The sequence below is a fragment of the Mytilus edulis genome, chromosome 6 (assembly GCF_963676685.1).
Source record: "Mytilus edulis chromosome 6, xbMytEdul2.2, whole genome shotgun sequence".
NCBI lineage: Eukaryota > Metazoa > Mollusca > Bivalvia > Mytilida > Mytilidae > Mytilus > Mytilus edulis.
In genome coordinates, this window is record NC_092349.1 from 71,290,940 (window position 1) to 71,318,932 (window position 27,993).

General features: G+C 30.9%; 1 protein-coding gene across 1 annotated transcript; it reads right to left on the reverse strand.

The window, feature by feature from the left end:
• Positions 1 to 2,530: 2,530 nt before the first annotated feature.
• Positions 2,531 to 27,933, reverse strand: LOC139528314 (uncharacterized). Its single transcript, XM_071324242.1, has 10 exons — positions 27,853 to 27,933; positions 24,789 to 25,029; positions 24,112 to 24,215; positions 20,391 to 20,536; positions 17,034 to 17,149; positions 12,963 to 13,110; positions 11,094 to 11,242; positions 9,836 to 9,967; positions 9,065 to 9,302; positions 2,531 to 2,731 (listed from the first exon to the last, which is right to left on the reverse strand). Exons 2-10 carry the CDS (start codon positions 25,024 to 25,026, stop codon positions 2,596 to 2,598), a joined length of 1,407 nt encoding a protein of 468 aa, XP_071180343.1. The 5' UTR covers positions 25,027 to 25,029; positions 27,853 to 27,933; the 3' UTR covers positions 2,531 to 2,595.
• Positions 27,934 to 27,993: the final 60 nt, after the last annotated feature.

Here is a 27,993-nt window from a genome sequence, read left to right on the forward strand (position 1 = left end):
CCACGAATGACATAGTTTCTATAGGATTGTACACAGACTTCAGAAAAACAACGAAATTAAATTTCAAGGACATGCAAGTTTTCCTTAATCCATGAAAATAAATGAATCCAAAGTTTTTGTCTCACACTAGTAGGATTGTCAATTCATGAGGAATTGCAGGCTTGTGTCATCAAAATCATTTTAGTATGTTGCTTTCCACAAATCATTGTTACCATAAATATGTTGTGCAATCCATAGTTATGTATAATCAGTACACGCTTTCCCCCTAGGAAATTCAGGAAAATAGGTACTAGTGAGTTAATTTGGTGGAAATCAGTTGCAAGTTACATGCTGTTGTTTAAATTGCTATGATTTGTGGAAAATAGCTTCTGCAGAAATACTGACCAGCCTATTCAATTCAGATTGTAATAAAACTTAAAATAAACTATTAACCTATCATGTTCTAACTGGAGTTTTATAAATTACATTTACTAGAAAAGTTCAGAAATTTTATAAAAAGCAGTAGTAAAATGCAATTTTTCTTCTTTTTTTCTGCAGTTAACGGGCACTCAAACCTTTTTTCAACTAAAATGTCCATTTTACGCAGCTATTTCTTCACCCAAACAGATGAATATACAAATAGAACTAAAAAAAATACTACAAAAATAAAGAAAAATATCTTGATTTAAAATACCTGAGGTATATGAAATAAATAAATCAATAAAAAATGGCAATTTCAATATGACAGACAAAAATTCAAAAGGAGTAGGTCCGGTAAGGACCGATTTTGGCCTCAAATTTCGGGTTCATTTGACAGAAGATTTTGACCACTTTTTAAACACTTAAGTGTCTATTTCATTTGAATCAATTAGTTTATGTGAAAGATTTGAACTGACTTAGTAATTAAAAACGATCCGATTCAAGCTCAAATATGAAAAATCAACCAAATAGGCCAAAAAATGTCACTTTTCGGATTGTTTTTGTCAGAAATGAAAGTGGCCGCATCCGTGTTCATCCTCAACCTTTATATATGTTATGTATTATCATAAAATACAACTTCCATTTCAATATTAAGGATGAACACGAATGCAGCCACTTTCGTTTTACACGAAAACCGTCTAAAATTTAACTAAAATGCTAGAATTTTGAAGAATTCAGTAATTTAGCATGACTTTAAGTTGCCAGTTCCCGATATATGTTCATTGTATAGTCAAAAATAGCCCATATTTATGTAGCAGAAGCACTCTACTGTTCAATAAATAACTAAAAGTTTACATTTTATCAATTTTCTAAAAATGCTATATTTTGAGGCCAAAAAGTGCTCTTACTGGACCTACTCCTTTGTTATGCATAGAAAAAAAGCATATTCAATGAGCATGCAAGTTTCCATCTGAAGTACAAAAATATATAATAAATAAAAACAGATCTGTTTCAATAAACAACAATATCACAGATAATTAACAATTTGAAAATTAACAAACACTACATACAAATAAACATATATAATTGTTTACTTTAAAGCAGAGCCTATAAAACAAAATTGTTTTCTATCAAAAACTGCTCCCACCTGCCTTTCCTCACTGACAAACGTGGTCTAATTTTTTTATATATGATGACATGTAAATTTACATGTAAATTTGTTAATTTTCGGCTGACATGCAAATTTGTTTATAGACCCTAATGTTATTCTAATTCTAGTGCATTTCAAATGAGAATAATTTATCTAAGCTTTAAAAACTGATTAAAATCAAAATAACATTATGCAAATTATCCATTAGTATGTTACCACAGTGTAAACAAAAAAGCAAACTAAATACAACCTTTTTACATTGATATTTAAAATAATGCCACTATCAGAACAATCATTAATTACAAATAACATTTAACAGCAATTGGTAAAAATACCAATTTTGATAATATAAGCACCAATATGGCCATTTGCATGTAATTTTTCTTCTTTAAACAAAATTTAAAATACATGATTTAATCTGTCTAGTTTAGTTTAAACATATTTTATTTGCTTAAATGTGCAAAAGGGGTGTCTTCATAGTGTAAGAAGAAAAATATGTATAAAGAAAAAGTCTTAATATGTTATATGCTTTTATCAAATTCATCCTTAACTTTAATAATTTTGTACCCTCTATAAGTGGATTGCCTAGCTGGCGTAGATATGTAAAAATACCAGATGAACTATATTGTATTTAGGTTATAAAATTATTTTTTTTTTCTGCTTGATCTGTCAAAATAATCTAATCACTGAAAAATTTCACTAAACAAGCTTAGCTTTACTATTCAGTTAAAACACACAAGGGTGGTCTTCACCATAATTAAGTCACATTACAGAAAAGTGAACTCATCCAGGTGTGCAATGCAGGGGACATAACTCATTTATAAATCAGACAACCTAACACAGGCTACAAGTGCATGCTAACCAAAGCAAATAGTAATATATATTAGGTGTAAATTTATCATGTTTTACATTTAGAACAAAAATCTAATCGTTTCAATCACTGCAAGGCCTGAGACTATAAATTATATCTGTGACTACTAGTACAAATTTATTTTTTATTTTGCTGTCAACATGTTTATTTCTTCAGCTAAGACCTTTGTTATGTTTTATTCAGCTGTCAACATTCTTATTTCATCAGCTAAGACCTTTGTAATGTGCATGGCTTCCTCCACCTCTTTACCACCTATCTGTTCCAGGGATGCCTGAGCAGCTTCTCTCACATGGGAAATAAAATCATTTCTCCTGAAAATATTCATATGAATCAAATAAATATAAGGAACATTGTAATGTTTTATTCTTCCCAAATGTATGATTTTTTTCTTTCTATAATTATGTGATTCACTTGATCTCAGTTCTAATTATTTGTCAAAATTCAACTATGATCTCAATTTTCTTGTTTTCCCTAAATTTCCACAATGTGGTATCACAAATTTAAAACAGGACACTATGTCCTATCACAAAAATAACAAGATATTGTTTGCCAGATCAGTTGAAACCAGATGCTCCGCAGGGCGTAGCTTTATACGACCGCAGAGGTTGAACCCTGAACGGTTGGGGCAAGTATGGACACAACATTCAAGCTGGATTCAGCTCTAAATTTGGATTGTGATTAAATAGTTGACACAGCATAGGTTTCTGACACAGAATGAATGTGTTCTAATGAACTTAAAATTTTTGTTTTCTCTTAGAGCAATTCACTATGCTGTTGAATATTAATCCTCTCAAAAAAATGTTTGAAGAAATTTTCTTTTTTATTTATGAAATTTCAAACGAGAAAAATTGAACCCAATTTTTTTAATCACATCCCCCTTTCCCTTATTCCAAAACTAATCTCAATTAAAATTTCTAATGGAGTTTGCAACAATAACTACTCATTTAAATACATCATAAAATATTAAGATGTAAAAAAACTGCTTGTTATCACTGAATGGTAAAGATTATTTTAATTTATCAGTTGGTAGTAAAAAGTGAATATACATTGTATATTGTATATAAGAAAGATTTAAAGACAAATCCTTCTATTCAGATCTACCAATAATATCTTCTTTATAATTTATTTTTACTTTAGGATAGGTAAAAGCTTTAAAATAAGCAAATAAAAAAATGGGGTCACCGACCTCGTTTTCGATTTAAAACGCCATCTTTTTCACAGAATTTGGAAATTGGGACTTCTAGTCAATAGCAGTGTAATATTTTTTTCAAAGTCCGTATCCAATAAAAACTTGTCTGTTTTGTTAACCTAGTTGTTAATACAAACTATTTTAATAATATCACCCTTTACTGAATGGAAAATAATAATGATAAGTCGCTATAATAGTTTTCCCGCCTTTTTTTTATTGTGAAATACCTATAAAAAAAATAAGTTTAAAAAAAATTGACCAATAATTTCTCCATGAGTCTTCAATAAAATATGCGTTGTTTATATCTAAACAAAATAAGGAAATAAAAAGATGGGGTCACCGTAATGGAAAAAGAGATATTTCAAAAAAAGGGGTTAACAATTTGAATTGGCGGGAACACATTGCGCCAATTCTAAAAACAACGTCGAAAGACGTTCGGCCGTTTTAGGCTATATTCTCACAAATTAGAGACAACCCAGTTCTCGTTATTTGCTGTTTTGTTGTTTGTTTGTTAAAGCGTAAAACTACGATAAATTCACAGTAATCTACACATGATAGTACTTAGTTTTCAGTCAGTATCACAGACACGTAATATAAATGCGGTGGTTGGAAAACAATGCGTTGTACAAAAGTACACACGAATGCTTCTGTGAACATTTTATTTCAGGTTATTCATAGTGCTTACGTGTTGAACAGAAATTCTTTTTAAAATAGTGAAGACATTTTATATAATATCATTGTTCAATCAAAGTACATCTGAAAGACAAGACAGAATTTTGCTTCCGGTATCATGAATTTTAATTTCGTTTAAGAATGTTGTTCCTTTTTATTTTGATGAGAATTACTTAAAATCATTAGAAATCTAAGACTCCGTTTCCAATAACAATAAAGATCGATCATTTCTGAGATCGCCGATCTTTAGTATTGCAAAAATGAGAAAGATTGATCTTCAATCGGACGTAAACATTCCATCCCCAGACGTAGTTTTAAAAGAACGATTTTTTTATGAACCGATTTTTCTTCAAGTGAAAACGCTTTAATAGATACATCGCGATCGACTTTTCAATCAATCAATCGATATAAAATTCCAAGTGTTTTATGTAGATATGAAAATAAATCTGCGCATGGCCAGTTTAAAAATGTTTTCAGTGTTTATTCTCAAATGATTTGACAAAACGTGCCATGGACATAATAAAAACCAAATTAATATATTCGACGTTTTTTGCGTCATTCTTCTGAAAATATATTAATAAAAAAAGAAAATGTGGTATGATTGCAAATAACACAATGCTCCACAAATGACCAATTGACACTGGAAATTATTAACTATGGGTCACCGTACTGCCTACAACAATGAGCAAATCCCATACCGCATACACAACTATAAAAGGTCCCGAAAGGACAAAATAATGTAACACAATTCAAACTAGAAAATAATAAAAAAAAAAATTAATGAAAAACAAATGTGTGACTCTTTTGCAAACAACAACCACTTTAAATTATATACTCCTGAGTTGAGACAGGACCCGTTACAGCGCTCGACTGATACCGTTACTTATTCGTACCTTATACGTTGAAACACATTGCACCTATTACGAAACAAATCTTTTAAATTGTTTTCTTGTCTCTGGTGTTAGCTATAGGTTCTTAAAAGTGAAATATACCTATTAGAGCGTATGTTCCAGTTTTAGCGTTAGACCGATGACCTGCTACTTATTCGCTTACAATATGCTTGCTATAGGTCGCACCTTTTTTGTTCTTGTCTCTGATGCTATATATTGGTTCTAAGAGATAAAATAACCCTATTCTAAGGCGTAAATACTCGTTTCAGTGCTCGACTGATGCCCTGTTACTTATTCGTTCCATATTCTCTTACTATACGTGTGATATTCGGTGCACCTTTTTAAAACAATATCTTTTCAATTGAATTCATTCAGTATTTTTTTTTCTGTAGATTACTCATCTTCAAACGAAATGAGCGTTATAAGTAATTTTTTTCTGACAATTCTTTTTTTTTAATTACTTATGACATGTTAATCAAATATAATATTAATAAATGCAGAAGCATATGATTATCTAATGAACCAAATATTTCCTTATTCAATTTTTTACGATTTTTTGTCAACGAAATGGTTAGGCTGATTATTTTAGATATGCAATGTATACTAAATGTAAACGCACAAGTTCTTTTAAAAAGATCGAAAACGCGAGATGCTCTTCGGAGATCGATTTTATTTCAATTCCGTGCAAGTGTTAACGGGGTCTAATTAACACCATTTCTGTTTTGATCACTCATCCTTAGGCATCTATGAATATCGAAATATTCCGTAATGTTGCTAGAAACTCAGTCTTAGTATACTCATACAGCTGTCATACCGTGAGTATGAATAAAACCTAGTCCGACCTCTTTTCTCAAATCTCCTTTTAATTATTTTTTTCCCATATGCATTCCTCTGTAATTCTTCATTCCGATATCTTTTTAACACAGACACGATTATGTTTTTTTAAACAAAAAATGCGCACCTTATACATAAATATCAAACAATCGGGACAAACTCGGAATGGTCATATAAAAAAAACCTACAATGTTAGAAGATTTTATGTGAACTTCTCTAGATGTACTTTGTTTTACATGTATGCGTCATTAGGTTACTGTTTTGTTGGTGTTTATTTGAAATCTAATTATCATATTCATGCAAAAATGTAAGTGCAGTACACATTTAAAATACGTCAGTGCAATTTGCCATATCCATACCTATTGCTAAAGATACAGTGAATTTTGAGGACATGATCAGAAAGATTGATGATTTTCGTACTTTCTTAATGATTTGTAAAATATCGATGTAATTAAGAACCTACAAAAGTCTATACATGTAGAAAATTAAGGAAAAAAGTATTATATTATAATTTGATTGGCTCATCTTGTTGTCGAGTATCCAGATTCTATTTCGTTTCTTTACGGTAATTTTTGTGTATTTTTTGTTGTTAGATTGCTGTATAGTTGACTCTCTTTTCATTCTCATATTTTATCCGATTCTGGAACATGTCTATTATTTAAAAACAATTTTCATTTTTTTTCTCGGCAAATTAACCTATCAAAACGATTGTCACTCTCTCCAACGGCTCAAAGAGGAATAACTCTAATAAACGTTTCCAGTTCGCGGAAACCGCGACGTCATAAACCACTGACGGCATAGTACTGTTGCGCTTGTATATGCGCATAAACAATAGAGGGATTTGTCTTTAAGTTGATTCTGGACAAAGAAAGATAACTCCAATTAAAAAAAAATCTTGGTATTGCACAATATTTTGCAATTAGATATTTCTTGCTTACTATTCTGGACAAAGAAAGATAACTCTAATTAAAAAAAAATTTGCTATTTCACAATATTGTGCAATTAGATATTTCTTGCCATTGGGCAATACTGTGCAATTGAAAAGACTTGCTATTGCACAATACTTAATATAATAATTTTAGATCCTGATTTGGACCAACTTGAAAACTGGGCCCATAATAAAAAATCTAAGTACATTTTTGGATTCAGCATATCAAAGAACCCCAAGATTTCAATTTTTGTTAAAATCAGACTAAGTTTAATTTTGGACCCTTTGGACTTTAGTGTAGACCAATTTGAAAACAGGACCAAAAATGAAGAATCTACATACACAGTTAGATTTGGTATATCAAAGAACCCCATTTATTCAATTTTTGATGAAATCAAACAAAGTTTAATTTTGGACCCCGATTTGGACCAACTTGAAAACTGGGCCAATAATCAAGAATCTAAGTACATTTTTAGATTCAGCATATCAAAGAACCTAACTGATTCATTTTTTGTCAAAATCAAACTAAGTTTAATTTTGGACCCTTTGGACCTTAATGTAGACCAATTTGAAAACGGGACCAAAAGTTAAGAATCTACATACACAGTCATGACAGTTAGATTCGGCATATCAAAGAACCCCAATTATTCAATTTTGATGAATTCAAACAAAGTTTAATTTTGGACCCTTTGGGCTCCTTATTCTGTTGGGACCAAAACTCCCAAAATCAATACCAACCTTCCTTTTATGGTCATAAACCTTGTGTTTAAATTTCATAGATTTCTATTTACTTATACTAACGTTATGGTGCGAAAACCAAGAAAAATGCTTATTTGGGTCCCTTTTTGGCCCCTAATTCCTAAACTGTTGGGACCTAAACTCCCAAAATCAATACCAACCTTCCTTTTGTAGTCATTAACATTGTGTTTAAATTTCATTGATTTCTATTTACTTAAACTAAAGTTATTGTGCGAAAACCAAGAATAATGCTTATTTGGGCCCTTTTTTGGCCCCTAATTCCTAAACTGTTGAAACCAAAACTCCCAAAATCAATCCCAACCGTTCTTTTGTGGTCATAAACCTTGTGTCAAAATTTCATAGATTTCTATTAACTTAAACTAAAGTTATAGTGCGAAAACCAAGAAAATGCATATTTGGGCCCTTTTTGGCCCCTAATTCCTAAAATGTTGGGACCAAAACTCCCAAAATCAATACCAACCTTCCTTTTGTGGTCATAAACCTTGTGTTAAAATTTCATAGATTTCCATTCACTTTTACTAAAGTTAGAGTGCGAAAACTAAAAGTATTCGGACGACGACGACGACGACGCAGACGACGACGCCAACGTGATAGCAATATACGACGAAAATTTTTTCAAATTTTGCAGTCGTATAAAAAAAGGTTAAATCATTAGGGTAACAAATTGCACCACCCTTCTTGTGCAATACAATTTCTCTCCACTTTTGACAGTTGAATTAAAAAATAAATAATTAAAAAAAAAAAAAATCTCAAATGGCCAGGTTGATTTTTTTAACAATGGAGAATACTCAATACTGAACATTTAATTTTGTCCTTTAAAAAAACAGAAGCAAGTAATGTGCCCTCTGTTGAGGATATTTTTATTCTATGAGATTTTCAATGTCCGATAGACGTTTATTTTTTTAAATATTAAGAAATTGCTGTACAAAACAAACATGTCTTCACTGTTTTCTTTTCATGAAATTTATAATTGTCTATACATACTTACTTCTAAGTACGTAAATGTTTTGAAATGAAGGCAAGTTGTTTATCACCAATAAGAGCATGAACATATGCAACATATACAAAATGAACAGCTGCCGAAACTATTAATACTGCGGAGTTGCCTGAACAACAAAATTTTGTTATTATCAATGAAAACACAGCTTAGGCTAATAGAGTTATCTCCAATGTTAATATTTGAAAACACTACTCATTAGTGGTGAAAAACTCTTAGTTTTGATTTTAAATCTGGAATAGGTAATCCAACTATTGAGTTTAGAGTTTTTAGCATTGTCTTGTAAAACTCTATAATTATAACAAATACTTTCAGAATGTCAAAAATTTCTCTGTCATATACAAAAAAAATATGAACAATACAATATATATTTACCATAAATGTAAAAGTTTGGGTACTGCTTTTTTGGCATGAAGTTGACCTAACGCCAAGCATCCTGCCTCTCTTACTAAACGATCCTTATCATTCAGACATTTCATTAAATTGTCAACTGTTGATGGGTCTTTGTCACCGGTTTTAACCAATGAAACTGCTGCTACAGCACGGACATTCGAGGATGTACTTCTAAGTAAGTCTCTTAAGGCATTAATCACAGTTGTGCTTTGGAATTTTCCTATCAACAAAAAATATAAACATCATAATAACTACATGAAAGAGCCAATATTAATGAAAAGCTAAATATGTCTGAACTACAGAAATGGTGCAGCTTGCAGTAATAGCTTGAAGCCATTTTAAGAGAGGAATTTGAGAATGAAAGTATGCATAATTGTTAATTTCACATTTTTTTTTGTCCAAAGCCTGTAATTTCGGCACACATCAGCAGAGCAGAGCATACATAAACTCAATCTGTTACTCATCAGAGTAAACTTACATACTAGAAATCAGTTCAATATGTGAAAAGATTCAGAAAAAAAGTCCAAAACCAATAATTTCAACAAAAATCAGCAGAACAGAACCAAACATAATCTTGATCTGTAACTGATCATCATAGTAAACTTTTCTGTTTTTAAGGATGACATGAAGACCTACTGATCGCCTTTGATTTTTGTGCCATTGAGTTTGCTGTGTTTTATTGTAGTATTTTATTTTAAGTTTGATGTTCAAGATGAGAATTGAAATTTTTAATTTAAATTTATTCAAACATACCTAAATTTTGAATAGCTTCAAGTCTAACAGAGGAGTCCATATCAAATACCTCTCTCATTGCATACAGTTCTCTCGTATGATCTTCAACTCTCGGCCATAATGGCTGTATTTCTTCATCTACTTTACAAAAGTCTGAAAGTAATAGTAATTTCAAATGATGCATCTATTCCATAAAGTTTCTTTTCATTATGTCATAAGAACACATGTTTCTTTAATGATAATATAATAAAATAATAAAAGTGTTACAGTAATAACCTGTATAACTTAACAAAGGTCAACCAAGAAAAGAGAAAATGTACTATTATTTTTACACAATGATGAAATTAGATATAAATTGGAGTTTTTTTTAATCATGAGAAGCATTTTATACTGTAAATTTAGAATTTAGTGTGTGCTTTTATTGTTGCCAATTTTTTATAAGAATAGACAAAAATGAAATCTTTATTACCGGGAGTTTGAAAAAAGTGCATAAAGTTCATATTTCAGTTATTAGAATGAGAGTTTTTATCATTGCTATACACAGTCACGTTACAGTAAAGACTTATACCAAATAAAAAAAATTGCACACTTGGGTCAATTACTAAAATGTCTGTGAATAAAATATATTCTAAATTAGTGGCAGGTGCTTGGCTTGATGCTGTTTCAAATATATATTGAAAAAGTAAATTAAAATCATAAAAATCGTTTCATTGAAAATTGAGTTTACTTTACAAAGTATATTCTGACTTTCAACAATTGATAGATGCACCAATATATTATAAACATAAAGTCTCTTAAGTTGTTTGGATATGGATAAAAAAACCCTATACAATTCTGATTAATCATAATGCATCTCCATATAAAGTCTGAAGAAAAAATAGACAAATTAAAAAACCATTTTATCTATATTTCATTGATTGAGAAATGTTGTATTTTCCAATATCTGTATACAAAGCCTAAAGAAAATTTGTAATTTGTTCAACAAATGACATCCTGGTTAACCTGTACCTGCAGACCCATAAAATTTGGTATCCAACAAATTATAATTAATGAATCTACAGATTCCACTTTTAAAGCATTAGAATTGTCATAGATAAGAACTTTAAACTGATAAAGATTTTATTACATAAAAAAATGCTCTTTGCAAAGAAGTAGCTGAAAAGGTTAATTAATTTCAAAAATAGGATAAAAAGGTTAAGCTTTTCAAGAGAAACCGTTCAGGAAAAAGCCACAACGTTTCATCTTCATATTTTATATTATGACTCAGGAAAATATTTACTGATGAAGTTTTCTTTGAGCAGCATTTCATCTTCTTCATCTTCATCTTCCATTTCACTGTATAGATTGGCCATTAACCATTCTTTGTCTTCTCCAGTAAATATAGCATCCATCTTTGATTGAAATATTCTTGTGAAGTCTGTTATAAATCTAAAATCAGGAAAACATTCAATAATTGTCTCATTTTCCAGGAGGATTTCTTTCAAATTGATTATTTATTATCAACTGTTGCTACGCATGCTAATATGTTTTTGCTGTGGCTTTGCTACATGGAAATTTATTTGCAATTTTGTAAAGGATTGATTCCTACATTTAGTATTGCAGTGATATCATTTTCATCCTGTCTTCAGCAAGGTTATTTGTTTTCAGATTTTACCTGGCCAGCTTATTCGTTTTCATGACCTCCTGCAGCACCACCCTTTCAAGAGAACCCTTTACTTTGTTCAATGGGATTTCTCTTTTATTGTCTCTCACCTCCACATCTCCATTTACTTATAATTACATTACATGGGTGTTTCATTATAATACAATATTATGACTGGCTAACATCAATCTTGCATCAGTATGAAATCAACCTTCATTTCATGATGACATAGTGCACAGGTAAATAAAAGAAAAAAATGGTAGAAATCGTGTTTTTATGGTCCTAGCAATACAATGTAATTATAAATATTGAATGCTTCTTTTGTAAATTTTTTTGGGTGTAAAAGCATTGACCAAAGTACATTTTGTATGAAGCACAGAAGCAATTCATTTTAATAAACTGTTATCACAGAGATATGTCTCGCTTTTTGTAATTTCGATAATGGAAATGTTGAAATTAAAATTGCAATACTATAACATGTAAGTTTTGCAAATATATTCAAAGTCAATGAACTATGACTAAAGATACATGATTAAACAATCTCCATGGAAATGAGATGTGCCAATGCTTATACAACTGCATACCAAATACCATTGACCTATCATAAGTAGTTCCTTTTAAACAAACATAAACACAATCTAAAACATGTCAACTAAGCAAAATTTCAAAGTCAATAAACCATTATTTAGGGTCAAGGTAAATAATCTCCATGGAAATGAGATGTGCCAATGCTAATACAACTGCATACAAATATCATTGACCTACCACTAGTGGTTCCCTATAAACCAATATTACCACAAACTAATACATGAAAACTTAAGCAAAAGTTTCAAAGTCAATTGACCATGACTGAGGGGCGGGGCCACATAATCTCCATGGAAATGAGATATGCTAATTATTATACAACTGCATACCAAATATCATTTACTTATCACTAGTGCTTCCCCATAAACTGACCTAATCACAAACTAATACATGAAAACTATGCAAAAGTTTCAAAGTCAATAGACCATGACTGAGGGGGAGGGGCCAAATAATTTCCATGGAAATGAGATATGCCAATGCTTAATATACAACTGCATACCAATTATCATTTACTTTTCACTGGTGGTTCCCCACAAACTGACCTAATCACAAACTAATACATGAAAACTAAGCAAAAGTTTCAAAGTCAATAGACCATACCGGAGGGGTGGGGCCAAATAATCTTGATGGTAATGTAATGTGCCAATACTTATACAAATGCATACCAAATATCTTTGACTTACCACTAGTGGTTCACAATAAACTAGAACTTATCACAAACTAATATATTGTTGACGCAGCCGCCAACGCCGAAAACAGCATACTCCGTCAAGCAACACAAAAATGTGTGCATGCTCAACACTTTTACAACCAAATCAATTCTTAAAAGTGAATTTAAATTATAAAATTCTGACAAAATTGATAGGTAAAACATATGACTGAGTATAACATTGTTTCCAATTTTTCTTATTTTCCACCTACCTTTGCCATGGTATCATTTCAGCATCTTTGTACAAATCTGACCAGTACTTGTATGGGTTCTCTACCAAATGTTTATCTGGTTTCTCTTGTTTCAGAGAACTAGAAAAGGAATTCTGCTGTTTCTTCAACCTCTTTTTGCTATTCTTTTCTAAAATGATACATTTATAAAAAATGAAACATATTATTATTTTCTAATAAAACAGTCTAAGATTAAAAAATAAATAAATGTGGAATGTGTCCATAGGGACACAGATGATGCCCCGGCTAGCAGATAACATAATAAAGGGACATAACTCAAGAACTGTAAAAGTGATGCTTCCAAAATTTGAACTTAAAATAAGATAAGTGGTAATAAGCATTATATATACATTTCATTAAATTTAGTTGAGACAAACTAAATAAAAGAACGGAATCAAAATATCATTTAAGGTTATAAAAGGACAAAACTGAAGAAGATTAATCAAAGTGCTTGTAAGCACCAACGGGTAAAGATTGTTTTAAGTTTTCAGTAAACATTGCATTGTATAAAGCATTGGTTGTAGTTGATGTAATTGTTAAAATTACTTTTTAAAATTATAGTTATCTTCCTTTGTCCATAATTCTAGTTGGTTAAAATTATTTTTTTAATTGGAGTTATCTTCTTTTGTCCATAATTGTAGTTATCTTCCTTTGTTCATAATTGTAGTTGATTCAAACTATAGACAAAGGAAGATAACTCCAATTTTAAGAATTAATTTTAACAATTATACCATTGACTTTTCAGAACGAATATTAGATTCCTTTTTTCCATTTGTAAAGGAGAATAACTCTAGAACAGTTGAAGTGACACCACCAAAATTCAAACTTGATCTGCATTTTTTGGTAATAAGCATTGTGTATAAGTTTCATAACATCTAGTTGACGCAAACTCAAGTTGGAGAATTGAATATATTGCAATTTTGTTATTTATAAAGGGGCATAACTCTAGAACGGTTAAAGCCAATGCCACAAAAATTCAAACTTGATAATTATATGTTTTAAGGTAATAAGCATTGTGTATAAGTTTCATAACATTTGGTTGAGGCAAACTCAAGTTAGAGACAGAAACCAATTTTGGAACGTACAGACGTACATACAGATGGACAAGGGTAAAACTTAATGCCCCCTCCGCTACAGCGGGGGCATAAAAATGTACAAAAATATCTTTTGTTTATTACTTTTTTTTCAGACTAATCTATCTATATGGTAAAAGTGACATACCTATAGTTAACAACAAACATAATACATATGAATCTTAATTGATTAAAAATGGACATTTAGTAAATTTGTCCACATGTTCTGCAAGTTTTTATACATAATATGTATTACATTTGGTTATAGTCATGTATTTTATTTTGTTATTTTGTGTTTTCTTTTTATACCCCGCTTTGAATATAGATCTTTTTCACAGCGGGGGTAAACTGTTTCACCTCTGTCTGTCCATCCATCCATCCGTCCGCCAGTCCCATGAATAATTTCGTCGCATTTTTCTCAGGATCTACTAGACAAAGATTTCTGAACTTTGGTTTCAGGGTTTATATAAGTCAGTTACACCGTGTGATACGTTTCAGATTCATCACTCGACAACTTCCTGTTTACCAAACAATTGTATCATTTAAAAAAAAAGTATATTTACATAATTTTTAAAATGGAAACTATCTATTTAGTTATAAAAACATATGCATCAAATTTTTTAAATTTGTGGTTTCATATGACTTAAAAAAAAAGTCATTTGTTTAAACCTCAGTAATTTGGAATTTTATTACTAGATTAAATATATATATATATATATAAGAAAAAGTTAAGTAAAGTCCGTATGCTGGTAACATATAAGAAAATTATTAAAAGATAAAAACGGTTTCAATGCATCACTTTTTTACTAGTACTTTCACTGCTTCCGCAGATCTTCAGGTAATGTGACTTGTATATAAATAAAACAATTGTTTTATTTATATACAAGTCACATTACCTGAAGATCTGCGGAAGCAGTGAAAGTACTAGTAAAAAAGTGATGCATTGAAACCGTTTTTATCTTTTAATAATTTTCTTATATATATATATATATATTGAAGTCTACAAAAAGGACCAACCAGCAAATTTACTATGTACCGGATTGTCTAGAATAGACAATTCTTTGCAGATAATGAAAAAATTATATCAGTCTAAAAATTTGCACAACGGTAATATATAAGATGTTATTATACGAAATAATATAATATATACATGTACTTAGATTAAGTTCTTATTGATATGACCAGTTGCAAGAAAAGCATTCTGTATAATGTCATGTACATTTGGATGTAAGTATTCAAAAGTATTTGTCAGTCAATAGGTCATACCTAAGTAATAGAACACAGCAAGTAAACATTTGCAATGTTAATTCTGATAAAAAAGATGTGAAATTTGGTGTCCCCCAAGGATCTATTCTAGGTCCTCTATTATTTGTCTTATTTATAAATGACCTTCCCCTGTGCATTAAAAATTGTAAAACAGACTTGTATGCTGATGATACTACTCTTCATAAATCCGGGAAAAGTATAGAAAATTTACATGATGATGTTCAAGAAGATTTATGCAAAGTTGAAGAATGGTGCAAAATGAATAATATGTTCATCAATACCAAAAAAACTAAATGTTTGGTTACTGGAACAAGTCAGAAGTTATCAACCCAATCTTTTCAACCAAATTTAGTAATAAATTCAGAAACACTACAAAATTCATCATGTGAGAAATTATTAGGTGTTAAAATTGACAGCACACTTAGCTGGAAAAACCAAATTGATCAAATTTGTGCTAGCATTTCATCAAGAATATACCTTCTTTCTAAATTAAAGAAATTTTTAGATATTAATGCCAGGAAAGCATATTATAATGGGTATATTCTGCCTCTCATCGATTACTGCTGTATTATTTGGGGAGAATGTAAAAATGAAGGGATAGTAAGAATATTAAAACTTCAAAAAAGAGCAGCAAGATTAATTCTTGATGCAGACCCATTATCCCCATCAGCCCCCTTATTTAAAAAACTTGGTTGGATGACAGTAGAAAACAGAATCAAATACCATAAATATTTATTGCTATTTAAATGTATGCGGAAAGAAGCACCACAGTACCTAATTCAAAAGTTTCAACTTATATCTGTAAATAATCCTTATGCTTTAAGGGGTGTTACTCAAGGTAATTTGATAGTTCCAAAGCCAAAAACTGAACTGTTTAAAAAATCTTTTGCTTATTCTGGATCAGTTTTATGGAACGGACTACCTTATGAAATGCGTATAGTGCAAAACACTTATTCTTTTAAACAAATTATAAAACAATACTTGAGACAGTCCCAATATTCAGTCTGAAATGATTGCAACTACATTGTATTACTCTTAGAATGTATGATTTTAATGATTTGTATATACTAGGTCTATTTACTACATGCGATATTTAACTGTTTTATATCTTTTAATCATGGTACATGTACACTGAACTATTATGTCTATACAATTGTGTTATATGTTGTATGATTGCTTTTTTCTTTTATTATTACCATTTTGTTTTTACTTGTATTGCATACATGTATATGAGGGCCTCAGGGAAGATTAGTGATTGTAACTAACTGTGTTTACCCTCTTTAAATAAAGAATTTATTATTATTATTATTATAATATGAATTGACTTTATGTTATGGTCATGAGTGCAGCTACATGTATAATGTTTTTGTACTACGGTCAGAATTGATGTTTTAATAAATCTAATATCAATTAACATCTATATATTTGTAAACTTGATACTTGTAAAATTGAAAATGGAAATGGTGAATGTGTCAAAGAGGCAACAACCTGACAAAGATTAAAAAAAAAATGAAGGCCACCAATGGGTCTTCAACACAGCGAGAAAATCCTGCACCCAAAGGTATGCTTCATCTGGCCTCTAAACAAAAATGTGTACTAGTTCAGTGATAATAGAGGCCTTACCCTAACCAACTTTTACATGTTGTTCTGATCTAAATCAATTGAACAGGTGAGATATTTCTGTGTGTCCTTTGTTTTGTTATATTTTGCATACCTTCACCCTGGTCTTTAAGTTCTAGCTTGAGTTTTGACAGAAGTTTTTGAAAATCACCGGTAAAATTATCAGAGTCTACAAACATACTCCATTCAATGCTAGCTGTTTGTAATTTCCTGTGAAAAAATAAGCAAAACGGTTAAACATTACAAAAAATAAACTAGTGTGTAAGACTACAATTTAAAATCGATACTGACAGTGTTTATCGAAAGAGGAAACTGCTGTTGTAATGACCTAATATGGACCATAATTTGGTATTCGGCCTTTGGTTTCTTTTTGTATCCTTTTTTATAAGTTCTAAAACTTTAACTTTTATTCTATGGGTTGTGTTGGTGTTAGAATAGAATTAATGGAACAATTGAGTTTTTCAAGAAAAAATTAATACATTTGATTCACCGTTTACGTGACATGAAACCAAAGATGGAAACCAATCTTTATTTTCTTTATTTTGCACAATATATTTCAAAAGACATAAATGAACACCATTACTAGTGTTACTTGCTTCATGTTAATATTTTAAATCTATTTTCAAATGTTAAATTGAAGATTTTTTTTAAACACGACAGGAAACCATAAGAAACCAAAAGCATTTTTTTAGTTTTATTTTATTGCAAAATCTGCTTAAAATAATCTGAACAGTATACTTTTTCTTAAAATCCATCTTAAATGTAACAGTATTATAAAACTCCTAAATATGTGCTTGTTTTGAAAACAATTAGTACAATTTATTCAGAAATTTCCATATTTTCTTCATTGATACAGGATACCATAATCGTTGTATCTTGATGTTTTAGCCAAAACAATGTATTTATATTTGGTTTTGAAATTCCAGTTATATACAATTTATTCCAAATCATTGGCAATGTAAAATTCTTTAAATCCAGTAAAGAAAAAAACTTTTAATTTGTAATTAAAATCTTTAAAATAGGCACCATGTGATATTTGTGACCTGTACACCATCTACATGGTTTCCACATTTTAACCTACATAGTGGGTTAAATCAATAAAGTACTTCCTTTCAAGTCATGCATGGTAAAGTTAACTTCTCCTTTGACAAGTTTATTGCGTTTCTGAAAAGTGTTTGCAGAACATGAATAAAAAAAAATAATTAAAAATTGTGACAAAGATACCAACTTTGTACATTCCAAGTGTAACGGTATATTAACATGTATTTATTATTAAATTATCTTTATTCACCTAAAATATCCAGTAATATTTACTGCTGAAGCAAAATCAATCCAACGAGCATCGGCACAATGATAAGAGATGTAATGTCGATTGAATTTTCCGAGGACCCTTTACATCGTTAATCATCCAGAAACGAAGTGTGTTATAACGTCTGTCAAATCTGAAATTGATTTTGTCAAGTCATTGGGCATTTATTTTCACACAAGATTGTATGTAACATTATGCACATAGGAAAATTAATAGACCCCCGGCGCAATCTCTTTGAAAATTGTATTTTCCTTTTTTAAACAAGACGAAACAAGTCCACAGATTATGTTTGCTAACATCCCGTTGGAAACAAAAACAATGTTTAGACCTAGTATTTAATATATCCGGCTGTAAGGGCGTGATCACATGTTAGTCACATGTTTCACGTATGACCGGAAACAATTAGAACTTAACGACAAAAACAATTTTAATTAAAAAAAGGAAATAACTGGACTTCTGTTTCGTGTGAAATGTAACGCATAACGATAACGTCATTTTCTAACTTAATTATTACGAAGAACAAAACTAGAATGTAAATCATCTCTGATTTACCTGTTTGAACATCTCGCGAGAGTTCATATTTGCATATTGTTATAAAGAATTCTATTACAACAAAGCAGATTACATCATCTAAAATTTGCGTTATGAAATAGGAAACCAAAGTAACGCTAGTGTTCTTACACCTGTTACAGAAATACTTATAGTTCTCGGCATTTTCTTCTGACTATTCTTATTGGTCCATGTTCTTTATTATTTGAAAGCAAAAGTTACGAATTTGCCGGTGACGATTATCTATAAATCAGTCAGCGTTATGCACTTTGGAAGTGAAAAGTAACGCGAGAAACGATACAAAAATACGGTGGTATAATCTTTGAAATTTGTTAATTTTTTTTCTAGGGAAGAGTAGCATACACTTGTATGTTGATAGAAATAAAGGCATCTTTAGATGTAGTTACAACTTTTCTTACAGTAATACACATTTTTATCACTTTTCTATCGTTATAGGAAATGAGCCCAATAGCAAATTACATGTATGGTCCATATATGATAAAACAACGGTGACAAAAGCACAGGATACACCATCATTGCGCATATTGAATTTGTTTCAAGAGTAAAATAGATGTTTTGAAGGCAGTTAACCAAAAACCAATAAAATGGGTCTGTATTAAACAGGTCATGCAGGCTGAGGATACTTTTTTAAATCAAAAAGTCTTTTATGTTTGCCAATTCCAACATTTATGTAAAGTTTACACTAAACAATCCAAGCAACATCCAGTGTACAATATGTGATTTTTTTCTAAAATCTGACAATAAACGTCACAAATCCTTTCATCAATTCCGATAATTATAATAAGATTACAGGAAATCAATCCAGGAAAAATGGAGTTTGTGGGCATTTTTTTTTTCTTTTTTCTTAATGTTCTCTTATCCTGAAACAGTCAACAAGAAGGTTAGAAGCTTCTTTTCATCAATCCCTACACTAATTTAAAGTTGGCAGGAATAAAATACAGGAAAACTAAAGTTTGTGTGTGATTTGTGAAAAATTGCCTTAAATCTAAGGGTCAAAGTTACATGTGGTAATGAAAATCATTAATATTGGTGATCATAAAAAGCATAGCTCTGAACATTTGTTACACATGATAATTATTCATGATTAAATTCAGTTTCAAGAAATATGTAGCATATTCCCTGCCAAAATAGTATACTTATGTTTGACTTAAATGAGTAAAAATTTAACAGAATTTCTTGTACAGAGTTTCATTTAATGTACACCAACTTCCAGAAACATCATATATTTTGCGTTAACTTCTTTCTAGTTGACTTTGCTGTAATCCTTTACAAATTGTTTCTAATTTTAATTTTATGATGTATTTATTAACAAAAGATCCAATTTTTACATAAAAGCCAACATTTTAATATTTTTGTGTTATTTGTCTATTTGCAAAAGTCATGGACATATTTTGCTTATAACAATAAATGGTCAGTAGTTTAATACATTATTAATCAAAATGCAAAACAGTCAATAAAAACACTCACAATTCAACAAAACAAACAATAGTAGTTGTTGTAATAAGTTATTTTAAAGGAAACCTCACTACTTCAAAAATAGATAATTTAGTAGACGCATGCTTTTCAACTTACATTCCTGTGTCCATATGCTCCTGAATAGTCTCCCTTGATTCTATGGCAACTGGAAATAAGGCCTTCTGGGAAATGTAGGCTAAAGCTACTTCATCTTGACAGTATTTTGATTTAACAGAATTTGAGCTCAGTAAAGTTATAAAAAGCTGAAAAAATAAAAGAGATAAAAAAATTATGTTTAAAATACAAATAACAAGGCAAAGTAGGGGTTTGAAAATGAAAACTCAGTCTGGGTAATCATGGTTTATTCTGAATACATTTGATGGGAAATCACACAAAACAGTTTAATCAAGGTGTAGACTATCAAAATTTTTCCAACTGGTTAGCAGTGGTTTAAATGCACACACTAAAATAAACTAACACAAGCTGAACACTATATACATGTATAAGCTTAATCGCTTAATAATTCAAAATGGTCTAAGAAATAATAATTAACTAGAAAACACCTGCGAAATCGGGACCATGACTGAACTTAAATATATAACTATGTGTTAGCCTTATTTTAGCCTGGACTTTTAGTATTGGTATTGTCATCTGATAAAGTCATGCTAATTATAAAATGTACGGTGTTCTCTGCTTTCAAAACCTTTCTGTTAAACCCGTCGACCTGGAACTTATCAATAATGGGTAATGTAAATTATTTGGAAAACAAAAAGGCCTACAATGGAGCAATTTTAAATCAACAGCATTGTCTTGTATTATTTATAAATCAAGTTGAATTCTTTGATTCACCATTTTTGGTGGAAGAAGACTTCAAGTCTTCTGAAGGCCTATGGTGCTGGCTGTAAAATCATTGAACCGTTACCACATTCGTATGCCGCATCCGTTTCTTTGTATTACAATTTCATAACAACTTCCGATTCTTGACACATGATTAAGCATCTGAATCATTTAATTTGTAAATTAGGATTGAAAAACAATCACTATTGTAAATATATACCCTTTTATTTATGTAAATTATTAGATTTTATCTCATCTACATGAACGTTATTTGTTTACTTGTAACCGAATGTTTTTAATGTAGATATTTGTAGTACGCATGTGTGAATTTGGTATCGGGTCGACTCGCCCTGTTTACATGTCGCCCTTGGTCTGTTCGTCCTGAGTTCTTTCGCCCATATAGTATGTTCACCCTGTGTTCAATCTCTTTACTCTTATCAAGGACGTTTTAACATCCTTGCATTTATTAAAAAATAATAATATTAAGGGTATCTTTATGCAAGAGTGCACACACTGAAATGTCTCGCCTTCTATACTAATCAGTGATATTATGTTGATATACCTATGTATAAAGATAAGCTTTATAACAACTGTACCATAAACTTAACATTAACCAAGATAACTAAACAAAGACCAATGAACCTTGAAAATGAGGTCAAGGTCAGATGAACCATGCCAGACAGACATGTACAGCTAACAATGCTTCTATACAACATATATAGTTGACCTATTACTTATAGTTTAAGAAAAATAGACCAAAACACAAAAACTTAACTCTGTGCAATGAACCGTGAAAATCAGGTTACGGTGAAATGAAACCTGCGAGACTGACATAAAGATCATAAAATATTTCCATACATAAAATATAGTTGACCTATGGCATATAGTATTAGATAAAAAGACCAAAACTCAAAAACTTAACTTTGACCACTGAACCATGAAAATGAGGTCAAGGTCACATGACATCTGCCCGCTAGACATGTACACCTAACAATCATTCCATACAACAAATATAGTAGACCTATTGCATATAGTATGAGAACAACAGACCAAAACACAAAAAATTAACCATAACCACTGAACCATGAAAATGAGGTCAAGGTCAGATGACACCTTCCAGTTGGACATGTACACCTTACAGTCCTTCCATACACCAAATATACTAGCCCTATTGCTTATAGTATCTGAGATATGGACTTGACCACCAAAACTTAACCTTGTTCACTGATCCATGAAATGAGGTCGAGGTCAAGTGAAAAATGTCTGACAGACATGAGGACCTTGCAAGGTACGCACATATCAAATATAGTTATCCTATTTAAACTTATAACAAGAGAGAATTCAACATTACAAAAAATTTGAACTTTTTTTTCAAGTGGTCACTGAACCATGAAAATGAGGTCAAGGACATTGGATATGTGACTGACGGAAACTTCGTAACATGAGGCATCTATATACAAAGTATGAAGCATCCAGATCTTCCACCTTCTAAAATATAAAGCTTTTAAGAAGTTAGCTAACGCCGCCGCTGGATCACTATCCATATGTCGAGCTTTCTGCAACAAAAGTTGCAGGCTCGACAAAAACCTCTAAAACACGAATTTGTGAAAATCATCACAAAAATATGATTGTTCCTTATTTTGTTCCCAAGGTAAGACAATTGTGTTCAGCCAATCAAATTCAATGTTTCTCATGATCAAACTAACAACCCAATCAAAAATGTTTTCTCTGAAGATTATTTTAACATGCTAAATTTTGAACTTCCAATGAGGGTTTCCCCTCATTTGGAGTGTTGTTCCCAACCTGTTAAAGGTCCATCTTTGTGAATATTTCAAAATTGGAAATTTCAACAAGCATTTAATATCCTTACACAAGAAAATAAATCCTGGTCTGCTAGCTACATGTTCATCTTTTGTACTGATTTAATAACTAGAATCATGCAAAAAGACTTAAGAAAAAGGCATGTAAGCTCATCATACAAATATGACACTTTTTCTAGACAATCCAGATCAGGCATTCGCAAAAAATTGTAACCTTTAAAATTGTTGTCGCGCACTAAAAACCCCCATGGGAACTTTCAAAAGTTAGCAGGTATGTAACAAGTCTTACTATTTGTATGCCCCATTTATAGGCATTATGTTTTCTGGTCTGTTTGTCCGTCCTGCTTCAGGTTAAAGTTTATGGTTGAGGTAGTTTTTGATGAAGTTGAAGTCCAATCAACTTGAAACTTAGTACACACATGTGTTCCTTATGATATGATCTTTCTAATTTTACTGCCAAATTAAAGATTTTACCTAATATTCACGGTCCACTGAACATAGAAAATGATTGTACTTATGACACATTCTTGTTTGAAGAAAAAAATATGTCATAACGATAATGGAACAAAGCAGGCTGGGTTAGTGGGACTGCTTTTATGGTAATTCAAGTTACCTTTTATTCACCTTCTTCCACCTCAGAGCAATCAGCTCTTTGAGTATGTCATGCTGGCTAACACATTGGAAACTGTACCTATACCCCTTATTTTAAGTCTAGATTTTAAGTATCCGTTTTGTCATCCTATAAAGTCATGCTGATTAAAATACTACAATAGGAAACAATGTGAAAATGAATGAATTTAGTAGTCAACCCTGAGATTATGACCTGTGTATATAGCAAATCCTAATTAATACACCATTTGGTGGTGCGCCTGTCAGATGCGGAATGTACAGATAAGGTAATAGGTAACAGGTGAATATACTATTGGTATCGGTATCGGATTCGACCCGGAACTTGTTAATTATTGGCAATATTGATTATGTGGAAAACAAAAGGGTCTTGAATGGTGTAATTTTAATCAACACCAGTGTCCTATATTAGCTATATATAAAGTTGAATTCTTTGGATTGTTGTTTTTTCCAATGACGGCTAACAAATCGGACCTTGTTATTTTAGTATTATAGATACTATATAAATCCTTAAATTCCCTCATAAAATGTGTATTCATTAAGTTAGTTTGCACCTTTGCGTCTAGAATGGCTTGTCCAATCTTCTGTAGAAAATCAACTCCAGCTGTCAAACCTATGACATCTACCCATACTGTTATTCCATTCAATTCTAAATTGTCTGTAAAAAAAATGTTTACATTACTTTTCTTTTTTTAAGTTATTCTTCAAAGTCTTAGACCATGGATCCCACATTCTGTCTTAATTTGCCAAGGGTGGAGAGGAAAAGGGTGTATCATATCTTTTGGCCAGCAAAATGAATGTTTACAGGCTAAAACACAAAACTCTACGTGTATAAAACTGTTGTTATATTAAAAATGTAAATCATGTACATGTATATACAAAAACTTTAAAACTAAGCTTTCTTATATTTTAGATAAGAATTAAATCTTTTTTATATAAGGCAGTGTTCTAATTTTTGCAGTCTATTATCAAGAGTATTTTTTTTCAGTCGATCCTTTTGGAAATGAATTTCTTTAATGTTTTGATTTGGCTCATCCAGAAGGTATGAATTTGATGTTTAAAGGTCCCACCGTGCTACTTTCATGACTTTGCATCTGTGTTAGTTGACTTTTTACAAACTCATCACATCTCTGTTTGTCATTATATATTAATTAATTCATTGGCTTTTAATTGGTGAAATAATTCTACAGTTCTACATTTATAAACATGTTCATGCATGCATAAATGTTACCTTTTAGTTTATTCATAAATTCTTTATCAGCATGGCTATAACTGATCATTAAATCTTTTGTCTCTAGTTTGGCATGATTTATGCCTGGAGATCTCGACCTAGATCTTGGTCTAGCTGCATTGGTTCCTGTTGATGGGGTTAATGATGATGATCTTGACCTGTTTTGACCTCCAGTTGGTGCTAGTCTTGATGGAGTTTTTGGTTCCTTGTCCTTTTTCTTACTAGCTCCAGCACCCATGTCCTATAACAGAAAACATAATCAAATTATACATTAATTGATGTGATATTCCCGTGCTTGCATTTCCTATCGTGATTTTTTTGATAGAGGGTTACTGCTCACAAGGAAGCTATTAAACCTAGAGTTCCAAATGGTGAAGTTGAAATCATCCCTTCGTAAATTTTACGGATGCCATCACGAGTTGGTTGACCGTTATGGGATAACCGTTTCACCAATGATATTGGATATGTTCCTTATGTCGTAACTACAATCCCCTTCCCTTTCATAAATGTGACCTACCGAATTAGACTATTTACCGGATTTGTTATCACATAAGCAACACGACAGGTGCCACATGTGGAGCAGGATCTGCTTACCCTTCCAGAGCACTGGAGATCACCCCTAGTTTTTGGTGGGGTTCATGTTGCTTATTCTTTAGTTTTCTACGTTGTGTCATGTGTATTATTGTTTGTCTGTTTGTCTTTTTTATTTTTAGCCATAGCGTTGTCAGTTTATTTTCGATTTATGGGTTTGACTGTCCCTTTGGTGTCTTTCGTCCCTCTTTTAATTCATAACAATAGGACTAATATCTGATACTTTTCTATAATTCATTTATTTTTTCACCAGAAATCATGCTGGAAACTTTAATAATAAATGTTTATATACATTGTACATTGTATATATCGTGTACATGTTGTAATTTTGTACAGGTTATTAAACATGTACAAAAATATTGTAAATGTCATAACTTGTATAATGCAAAAATACAAGTTATAACATGTACAAAAGTACCTTGTAAATGTTATAACCTGTACGAAATATTGGCTAAAAATGGTTTTAACTTGTACAAAAATTAAGATAAATCTAAATAAAGTAAAATAAACATTTAAAACAATGCGGGAGTTTCTCGCTACATTGAAAACCCATCAGTGGCCTTCGGCTGTTGCCTGCTCTATTGTCGGGTTGTTGTCGCTTTGACACATTCCCCATTTCCTTTCTCAATTTTATATTTCATTATTATAATTATATTATTTATTATAATTCATCAGATAAGAGTACTGAATGTTATTTGTTGACTGAATGTGTTTTAAAAGGTACAGAAAAGAATTAAAACTATGCATTTGTTTCTCAAAGCTGTCTTAGTCTTATGATGGTCTTATGACATATCTTACTCCTAGGTTGGATTCACAAAGTATCCCTCAGACAGCTTTGAGATGAGGTCTGATAAATGTCCATAGATAGTCATAAGAGGATCATAAGACATGTCCTAAGAAGGTTTTAGGAATGCTTCGCCATACAGACCCCTGGACATTAACTGTATCAGAGAAGGACAAAACACAATAGCATGAATGAATAATAAAAAGAGTTATGAAAAATTATTGAGGTTAATAACATCTGTTGAAATAATACTAGAAACATCTTAATTTTTCAAATTTGTAAAAGTTAAAACCATTTTTAAGCAATATTTTGTACAGGTTATAACATCCCTATTGCTTCTACTAGGCCAATTATAGATAAAATACTACGACGTATTGTTGTACATGTTATAACTTGTATTTTTGCATTATACAAATTATAACATGCATGTACAATATTTTTATACATATTATAACTTGTACAAAATCGCAACTTGTACATGACATATATATGGGTAACACGAATGACCGAATAACACTTGTAATGACCAAATAACACTTGAAATTTTAATATTTTAAACTTTTGCATGTTTTAAACATTGATTATTAAATAATAATGTATTATCGATGTATTTTATAACTTAAAAATGATTTACAAAAAGCAGATAAGTTCATAAAGATAATTTTAAATTTAGTGTGTACATCGAACATGGCGGCCATTGTGATTTTATGTAATAATAATAATAGTAAAAATTTCTATAGCGCCCTATATAACGCCAAATTTCTATAGCGCCCTATATATCGCCATATTCGATGTACCCACTAAATTTTAAAAGTTTTTTATGAACTGACATGTTTCGGCTTTCTATAAATGATTTATAAGTTATAAAATACATCGATAATATACTATTATTTAATAATCAATGTTTAAAAGTCACTAATATGTGCTAATATTGAAATTCCAAGTGTAATTCGGTCATTACAAGTGTTATTCGGATATTAACAGTGTTATTCGGTCATTCAAGGTACCGTTGTATATATTTATAGATCATGTAGATAATTATAAATCTGCTGTAGAACTGATATTTTTGACACCTTGCAGTCTATATTCCACAGATTGTCAAAAGATATCATAAGGCCCATACCAAGTCCTACATTAGCAGTTCCACAGCTGCACTGCAGCAGGTATTAACATACATGTAGGGGCGTAAAGGGGGTATCTGCACGGAAGAACGCGAAATGAAATTGCCATTTTATGATGAACAAACAATTAAAAATTTCTTGCATGTTGATCTTTTTTACCGATTTCATGAAACACAGTGATTAACGAACCTTTTTCACGGCTGCACGAGAAACAAATATGGCGAAACAAGTTGTATGAAAATAACCCCCTCTTAACAGGATATTGTAAAGTTTCTAAAGGTTAGATCAGACTTCATCCCCTATCACAGGTGAGACCCCCTTCATATTATTTCTACATTGAAATTGTTGGATTTTTTTTAGCTTGAATGGGATATTTCATGTACATGTATTATCTAAATTCTTATGTGCGAATTATTCAATTTTATATTGCTCTTTTCCTTCATATCCTGGTATAAAATATACCTAAATCCAGTATAATTTACACACGTGACTGAAAACAACCGACTACAAACAGTTCATTTTAAGAATTTACATATGTAATACATCTAATAAATCTAAAAAACAATACTTGTTAATGGGTATTTCCAAATATTTAGTCTGTACTTTCTTTCGATTGTTTACATTTTCGTCAAGCAAACAAGCGAACTCCGAAACAGCGGTTACGTCCTCTTTACTACGCTACGTTGACTTTAACCACTGCCACCAACTC